Genomic DNA, 9,780 nt, shown 5'->3' on the forward strand with positions numbered 1-9,780 from the left:
ATTACCATTCCGTATAATAATTGGTTCACGAACCTGTGGATTAGCTTGTATACGGAAAATCCATAAAAAAGAACCTACATGTAAATGTTGTAACAATAATTTTGTTTTCATGTTTCACTTCTTGATAGCACTCCATGAGTCTATCATTGACAATAAAATTTAAATAAGTTAATAAACATAAAATTAACATCTAGATCAAATTAAATATGTGAGAGGTTAAATCTTTCGTAAACAAGAAAATACAAAAAATAAATAAATTATCTAAGGTATTAAAAAACTAAAATAATTAATCATCATCTTGACTTTAAAAACATCATTATTGTTGTTTCATTTCTATGTTAACATTGAATTATAATGAATTTTTTATTATGTATTATACAAGGTAACTCATTCCGCTTCCACAGGTTATGGGTTATTCAGAATGAATCTAAGCGATCTTACAAGTTAAAATACTCAACTTATCTTGTATTTTTTCGAGTGGAAGTCGATCCACATGGTTCAACTCATATTATCATCTCTAATTTTATACTCCTAGTTTATTAGATTTAAAAGTCATTTTTTTTTATTTGTATCTATTTTACACAACAAAAATAGAAAAAAAATCTTATTTTTAAAAATTTACAAAGAAAAACTCTACTCTATAAAAAATAATTTATTCAAAATTATTGTAGGTTCTCCCTTTTTCTAAGCTCACCTAGAACACAAACCTTAATCAACCTAATTATGTCACCATCTAAGTAAACTCAATATCAATAAGAAAAACATGGACAATGTTATTATTAGAATAAAATTACGAATAAAAAACTGTGATTAAACTACAATAAACTTTGACAAGAAAATATGACATGTTTTTTATCAGAACAAGAAAGAAAAGAAAATATGATATATTTGGTAATTTTTTTTAATAAGGACTTAAGAGAGAAAAATAAGTGGTATGAGTTTAGTTTGGTGAAAAGAGTAGAAGGGTGTCGAGTAATTGTAGTGTCTGAATCCCTTAGGTAACAAATATTTAGTAAATTCATTAATATTTAAAGATAAAAAAGGTTTAATTGAAATTTGGGTCTTTATATTTTACTAAATTAATTTTTGTTCTTAATTTTTTTTACAATTTGAATCTTTACATAACTTTGTCCAATTTCCAATTCAATTATATGATATTTTTTGTTACTTTATAACATCGTGAGATTCGAAAAAATGTATATAATTGTGGCTTTTTTAACAAGATTGGAAATAGTAGTCTTAGAAAGTGGTTATATTTTGATAGTCATTATATTTGTAAAACTAACAAATTAGACAAGAATATGAATAAAAAGTTTAAGGAATAAAAACTTTTGAAAAAATGAAATTGCAGAAAAAAATTATAAAAGCTTTTATTTTTTGTATAAATTTTCCAAATTATTACTTTCTATCTTTTATGTAAAAAACAATTTCAGTTCATAAAAAAAGGCATTACCTTTTAAGTTTGTCCAAACAAGAAGCAGAAGTAAACCGTTGGGAATTGAAATGATTTTACTTCACAACTAACCATTGCAAATGCACATGAGCTTCCATAATATTCTTAATTATATTCCTCATTCAATGATGACCATATGCCAGTTTGTCCAATTTCCTCTCAATGGGGTCACTCACATGGGCCTCCAAATAAACCTAATTATTTTAAACCTTAAACTTAAAAGACACTCTCTAATCTCACCCTATAAAACCCCCACTCATTCCTCTCCAACCTCACACACCAAAGCAAAGCAAGAGTGGTAGTAGTGTTGTGAGAGTGAAGAAGTTGTAACAGCAGTGTGAAATTAATGGCTTCCAAGGGTGCTCTTCTCTTGTGTCTCAACATCCTGTTTTTCACTGTGGTTAGCTCCACATATGTGCCATGCAATCCACCCCCAAAAACTCCCAAACACCCACCTGTCCCAAAGCCACCTTCCACAAAGTCTGGCAGTTGCCCTGAGAACACCCTTAAGTTTGGTGTGTGTGCTGATGTGTTAGGTTTGATCGGCGTTGAGCTTGGGAAGCCACCAAAGACCCCATGCTGCAACCTCATCCAGGGTCTGGCTGATCTTGAAGCCGCCGTCTGCCTTTGCACTGCTCTCAGAGCTAATGTGTTAGGCATCAACCTCAATGTCCCCATCAAGTTGAACTTGCTCCTCAACTACTGTGGAAAGAAAACTCCTAAGGATTTCGTCTGCTATTAAATAAACACTTCCTATAACCACTTTCATAAACTTAATTACCATTTCCTAAGCTTCTCTATTTTCCTATATTCCTTATTCATCATTATTCTCTGTACTTTGGAGTTCTGTCTGCTGCTTGCCATGTAGCCAACGAACATTTCGTTTGTACTACTACCTTTGGTTATTATTATGTTGTTGGTTCAAATTTGAAAGCCTCTCTGGGCAGTTCTTTTGTATTTTATTTGAAATTTCTGCTATAATTTTTTTACATTTAAGCTTATAAGATACATTATTCCCTCTGTAGCTCTTTTATTCTCCCCCTCTCCTTTCTTAATTTGCATTTGAGCATACTTATGAAATTACGTATATGTGGATCGGCTATAGAACTCTAATGAAGGGACAGAAATTAAGTTTTATTTTGATGTTTTCTTTTCTAAATCGAATCCTTAGTAATGGAAGGTTTTCAATAAGCTTTCACATAGAAAGAGAGAGATCGAACTGCAATAAGAAAAGAACGAAGAGGGTTTTCTTTCCTTGAAGCTAAAACAGAACAAAGATATTTGTGACTTTTTCTAGAGAAGCGAAAGGGAAATAAAGTTATGATAAAGAGGGCAACAGTTTACAGCACAAGATGTGCCCAACTTGGATTTGTCTATGTATATTTCTAGAATATAGATTATCATTTTTTTCGTTGGGAGGAAAAAATGTGGATTGTAAGCTGAATAAGTGTTTGAAGTAGAAAAATGGTGAAAGACATAAGTAAATGTGATATGTATAGATGTTTGAACGTGGTGGATACTGTGTGTGGAAGCTCAGTACATTATTTATTTGTTTGTTTTGGAATTTTGTTTCTCAAATTGTCCTTTCCCACTTGCTTCACCTTGTGATGTAACATGTGTTGGCATTCATAAGCGAGCAAGACAAGGTAAATATATAACAAATTATGGGATGTTTAGACAAATATTTACAGAGTAAGTAGTTCCACTTTTATTAGGGACCTTCATTTGTTCCAAATATTTACTTTTGCTAAATTATGACTCTCTTTTCTGTAAAACTTAAGATAAATGTAGAACATATTTTTACGCATGCAAAGTTGACCAACTTCTTTATATGTAATGACTAGTCTTAAATTGCGTGCACCTTATTTATTACATAATGTGGTAAATAAAGAAAAATAAATGAGAACAGTAAATTATAGGAGTGACATATGGTTATAGTAGTGATCCATAAAGAAGTTATGAGGAAGACGATGGTACGTGTCGTGACTCTGAACTTGCATGGGCAGCTAAAATCCGCGTGTCATTGTGTTCTCTTTTATTGGGATCATTCTAATATTAACAGAGCCAGGATTAATGAAATGTGGTCCAAGCTTTTGCTGTAACTCATGCACAAAGCCAACGCCTGCGTGGCCATGGACATCGATAGGGACAGCACAGAGTAGCATTTTGAGTATAAGATGCTAGTATTTGTGCTTATATTTATTTTTTAAAACTATTTAGTATCTCAATAAAAAACATCTAAAATTTACGGATTTTTTTTCCGGTACCAAATATGAAATACTATATTTGAAGAAAATATTTTTTATTCATTTTTTCTTTAAAAAAAATATTTAAATAATAATCAAATTTAAAAATTAAAAAAAAATATTTATTATATTAACTAAATTATATTTTTTTTTAAAATTAAAAAATTATTAGTATATAAAATAATTTGTATTATTAATAAGAAATTATAAAATAATTTTAAATTGATAAAATTACTATCAATATTATAATTACTAATATGTTAAATTTTTAATTAATATTTAAAAAAATTCAAATTAAAATTAAAATATTAGTAACTAAAATTTTAATAGGATAGTATCACTATCAATAATGAATTAATAAAATGAAAGAAATAGCAGTTGCAACCTTTAAACAGAAACCTTTCTTAATTTAAGAATTCATAATTATAAAACAAATTAAATGAAACATCACTTAACTCAAAAATTTTAAACTATTAAAGAGTTCTCACTATCCTTAAAACCTCAGAATTTAAAATGTTTCTGCATAAAAAAAAACTAGAAAAAACCTCAACAAGCCTCCTACATCCTATATAGGCTCAAAACGAAAACTGTGCTGCGGCTATATACCAAGAACTGAATTTAGCTGTCCACGACCATAATTAATAATTAATAGTTAAATACTAATTTAAAAATAAGTTTTATTAATATCATTATGAAAATAAATAAATGTAATATTAATAATATTATTATTATTAAAAAAAATAATGTTGGGTTAATATAGTTTTATAAATGAGTTGGAGCAAGTGTACTACTCGCATCTAGTATATTCTTTTTGTTAATAAAAAAAACTTTTCTTATCAACATATACAACTTACATATATTGGTTGTGCTTTCTCAGTAAATCAAACACATTCAACAACAAAAAGCAATTGAATGACTATTAAGTGGAATTGAGGTGAGTTATCGTGTTTTTACGAGAAGAGCAAAGGACACAATCTACACTCACATTTTAATTTATCTTAAAAATAATAAAATAGCATAAAAACAGTATTTTTAAAATTAGACCAAACCAACTGGTCGGACTAAAAAACCAATCAATTGATAAAGTGATTGGATGAAATAAGCCACAAAATCAGCTTAAGAAAACGGGCAAAAAAAACTACAAAAAAATCGGCAAAAATAAAACTAGTAAAAAGCAATAAAAAAAAAGTCGACGAAAAATGTTCACAACGGATTCATGAAAAGTGATTAATACAGCATCAATTTTACTTTTTCTTAAAAGGATAAAATCAACATTTGTCATTTTCTTTCGTATTCTAAATGTTGAATTGTTAATTTTAATAATTTTGATATTTATGGTTAAAAGACTTAAAGTGTTATGATAGTTATATTTGAACTTTTAGTATGAACTTTAAATGTTAAGAATCTAGAAGTCATGTTATAGGTTTAGTTTTTAATATTATAAAGTTATTACATATATATGTTTCTTTAATAATATTTTGTATTATTATTTGATTAAAATTTGACTCCATCGTACTTCAATTATAATTAAACTATTAAATCTTGCACCATTATATATTCCTCCCTTCGGTAACTAATTCGATTTTTAAAATATTGCATAAAAGACTATAACTATATTGTGAACTTTACAATATTTCCTCCAAATTTACAAGGCTTAGTACAAAATCCTTTTTTCTACCGCGCTTATTTTCTGAAAAAAAAAAAACGCACTCATTTTCGATGAATTTTCCCTTTTGAAACGTATACATTACTCCAAAATAAACATCCTCAATAAAAGAGTACTTACTGCGACAGTAAATCTTGTAAACTCACAGAATTCTTATAGACATTTTTATGTCGTGCTCGGGACATGAATATGACTAAACACATACAAGGTCAACCAGGTTGTGGCAAATGACAATTTAAGAAACATTCCAAAACATGAGTAAATTATAATTGAGCTTGCCCACGCAGAGTATGAATCACGTTCAAACACGCAGATTAAAAAATTCATCTTACAATCCATACTTTTTCTTCCAACAAAAAAAGTTATAGCCTATATTCAAAATTTACCTACTTGAACATCTAAAGTGGTAAATCCGCTAGTTTTGTGCTATAATAATTTCATTGGTGAAAGTGAAAATCTTCTACTTTGTCTTTTCTTTTTGTACTCTTCTGGTATCTCTTTGCGCGAAAGATTGTTGAAAAACTTCCATTTCAATCTATGGATTCGGTTTAGAGAAGAAGAAAGCGATTAAATTAAGAACAACTCGTCCACGCCGTCTCTTCATTATTAGAGTTCTACTGCCGCTCTATCTCTCTCTCTTATATATATGGAAATAAGAGAAAGTAAAAAACAAAAAAAGCAAATGACAGAAGGATACGTAATCGTATAAGCTTAAATGTAGAACTTTTATTGGTAGAAGTATCACTTAGAATACAAAGGACTGGTGAGGCTGACAAGAAAGACCAAGGAGCCTTTCAAATTTGAACCATCAACATAATAATAACCAAAGGTAATAGTACGAACGAAATGTTCGTTGGCTAAATGGCAAACAGCAGACAGAACTCCAAAGTACAGAGAATAATGATGAATAAGGAATATAGGAAAATAGAGAAGCTTAGGAAATGGTAATTAAGTTTATGAAAGTGGTTATAGGAAGTGTTTATTTAATAGCAGACGAAATCCTTAGGAGTTTTCTTTCCACAGTAGTTGAGGAGCAAGTTCAACTTGATGGGGACATTGAGGTTGATGCCTAACACATTAGCTCTGAGAGCAGTGCAAAGGCAGACGGCGGCTTCAAGATCAGCCAGACCCTGGATGAGGTTGCAGCATGGGGTCTTTGGTGGCTTCCCAAGCTCAACGCCGATCAAACCTAACACATCAGCACACACACCAAACTTAAGGGTGTTCTCAGGGCAACTGCCAGACTTTGTGGAAGGTGGCTTTGGGACAGGTGGGTGTTTGGGAGTTTTTGGGGGTGGATTGCATGGCACATATGTGGAGCTAACCACAGTGAAAAACAGGATGTTGAGACACAAGAGAAGAGCACCCTTGGAAGCCATTAATTTCACACTGCTGTTACAACTTCTTCACTCTCACAACACTACTACCACTCTTGCTTTGCTTTGGTGTGTGAGGTTGGAGAGGAATGAGTGGGGGTTTTATAGGGTGAGATTAGAGAGTGTCTTTTAAGTTTAAGGTTTAAAATAATTAGGTTTATTTGGAGGCCCATGTGAGTGACCCCATAATTTTCACGTATACTTGTTCCGAAATTTTCAAAATAAATTGATTAGCTTAAAAAATGCATAGTATATTGCAGGTTTTTGTCATTTTTCATCGATTATTATTGAAACTGAATTATTACAAGAGCTTGAGGTTGTTCTTATTACTCTGTACTTGTCTCTTCCAACTCAACTTCTGTCGTCCAACAATACACGAAATTAGAATTAATATACAACTAATTAACGATTAACTTATGAAAATTGTCTGTCACCTTAAGGAATCCGCTACAAAACTTTTACACACATGTCAGCCGATCCATGGGCCACGATGTTTAAGTAAATTCCTTTGCTCAATTATGGACATAGATGTTCATCTTCGAAACACTTTTGATCTCAAATAAATGTGATTTACAATGCAGATATAGTTCGAAGGTGCTGTTTCAGATCATGTGCAAGATTGAACCCTGAAAATAGAAACCTTGGACTGACCTGATTGTATGGATATTCACTGATAGTTCAGGAGAGGTCCATGGACCCTCACTTACTGGTTAAAGTGCAAAATAATGAATAATATCTACACTAACACTCAAAATGGAATTAGTTATTTATATTTTTCTAAACAGTAATTTTTAATAGGTTGATTAGATATGAAATTTTGGAAAACATATTATATTTTAGAATACTTATTCAAATTTTTTATCAACAATAAACATTATATACATATGAATCACTTTAAGAGGGATTCAGTCCATATGAAAAAAATTAAGATAACTATACAATACAACACCTTCCAAACAACCGCTCAACTAACCCTGTCAAATATCATAGTCGCAAACAATCTAAAACGAAGAAAGGGAAACCAGAGGAGCAAGAAGGAGATTTAGAAGTAATTCAAGACCAAACCTTCAATTGAGCTAAAAAAAAGATCTCATAGAAATTCAACACTCCACCTTTAAATATAATTTTATTCCTATGACTCTAAATCTCACTAACCACCGCAATCAAAATATTCTTCAGTTCTAAGTTAACCAACTCAGGAGTATTAAAAAAATGAGAGTAAGAATTAAAGAGGCGCAATCGACAAAATAATATTATAAATATTAAAACGATATAATTTAAAAATATAGATAAAGTTGTAAAAATAGTAAAAAAAATACATAGTAATTATTTTTAAAAATAGAAAAATTATTTAATTGTTTTAAAATAATTTTTTTATTTACTTAATTATTTTATTAAATAAATAAGTTATTATTTTTCATTAAAAATTAAAAAAATTCAAATTAAAATATGATAAAAAATTTAATCAATAATATTTTATGATTATAAAGTAAATGACAAATTGAAATATATTCAAAGTTTTACAAGATAAAAAAACTAATTATTATAATACAATTAAATAAAACGTAACATCAAATTTAATATTTTAAATAAAAAAAAATATTATGAAAATAAAAAATTACTTTTTAAGTTTTAAAGGTTAAAATACATATAAGAATTTTTGTAATATCGTTTATAAAGTTCGTGTAATGAAAACAAAATTGTAAATAAATATTAAAACAGCATGCTTAACATAATCTAACTAGTATTAAAATTCTTACATGCTCTGATGAGTGATATAAATCTCATATATTAAATCTATGAGAGTAAGTATGAACGGGATCCCATACGAACATCAGTTCTTGCCGCAGATCAACTTTGACCAAATTATCATGAGTTTGTTTGTTTGGCCACAAAAAAAAAATAGTAAATACTCTTTTTTCAAATAACGCTGAATTATTTTAAAGAACAATTAATTATGTAATGTATTTCCTCGACCGAGATATTAAAAAATATAATCATAATTAAATATAGTTTATAATATATTTATATCAACATATTCAGAAATATATTCGTAACTTAATATAATGTATAATATATTATGTGAATAATTGGATAATGAAATTCATTATAACTAAATAATTATATTTTATAATTCTGGTTATCTTTATCATTATTTAAAAGTATTAAAAATCTATAAATACACATTAAATTAAATGTGTTACGGTAACTACTTATAATTTTCTTATTATATATTTCATATTTTTTTATAGTTTTTATTAACTTGAACATAAAAGAATATCATGAAGTATATTTTTTTTTGGTCTTCATCAAAAGTTTGGTGACCATATCTTGAAAGATTGACTTTGTCTTCCTATAAACTTTTATTTCTACTTTAGAGGAGTAACCCTCCTTTTGGATAAGAAAATTTAGTGTTTACTTTGAGATGTTGGTACGTCGCAATACATTTTTTAAGTCTTGTTAAAAAAATTAGCTCCATCAATCATGAAACACTTTTATCCTCATTGGGTGGATATATTCTAATTTGTTTATATCTTGAATAAGCATAAAGAAAACAAAGTAATTTATAGTCGATTTTGTTGTTAACAAGTCTATCTGTGCTTGATAATGGATATGTGTCTATGGGACATGTTTAATTGAAATATGTAAAGTTGGTATACATTCTCAATTTGTCATTTTGATTTTTTTACCATGATGACATCTGTCAACCATATAGTATAAATGATTTTCTTTATGAACCTTGAGTAATTAGTTGACTTCGTGGTCAATGAGGAGACATCTCTTTTCATTGAGCTTTCTTTTCCTTTGAATCACTGATTGGGCTTAAGGAAGGATGAAAAAATTAAGACACAAAAAGTCCAAGTCAGTATCGAGCATATCCGTTAGGCTTCAAGTAAAGAGAACAACATTGTTTAGCAAGACTTGCTTTATATTCTTTTTTAGTAGGCAACCTGTTGTTCGGCCCACCCTGTGCTCAAAGTTGTTTGAGAACCAATTTGTACACTTATCAACATTGTACGAAGTGTCAACCTTCACTAA

The 9,780-nt window shown here is 29.1% G+C and overlaps 2 protein-coding genes across 2 annotated transcripts; one reads left to right on the forward strand and one right to left on the reverse strand.

The window, feature by feature from the left end:
• The first annotated feature begins 1,694 nt into the window (after nt 1-1,694).
• LOC137808058 (putative lipid-binding protein AIR1) lies at nt 1,695-2,477 on the forward strand. The gene has a single exon (XM_068608965.1). It carries the CDS (start codon nt 1,800-1,802, stop codon nt 2,193-2,195), a length of 396 nt encoding a protein of 131 aa, XP_068465066.1. The 5' UTR covers nt 1,695-1,799; the 3' UTR covers nt 2,196-2,477.
• A 3,594-nt stretch (nt 2,478-6,071) lies between these two features.
• LOC137808059 (putative lipid-binding protein AIR1) lies at nt 6,072-6,930 on the reverse strand. Its single transcript, XM_068608966.1, has one exon. The coding sequence runs from the start codon at nt 6,742-6,744 to the stop codon at nt 6,349-6,351; it is 396 nt and encodes a 131-aa protein (XP_068465067.1). The 5' UTR covers nt 6,745-6,930; the 3' UTR covers nt 6,072-6,348.
• Between the last annotated feature and the right edge of the window lie 2,850 nt (nt 6,931-9,780).

The sequence above is a fragment of the Phaseolus vulgaris genome, chromosome 3, assembly GCF_000499845.2.
Source record: "Phaseolus vulgaris cultivar G19833 chromosome 3, P. vulgaris v2.0, whole genome shotgun sequence".
Lineage (NCBI taxonomy): Eukaryota > Viridiplantae > Streptophyta > Magnoliopsida > Fabales > Fabaceae > Phaseolus > Phaseolus vulgaris.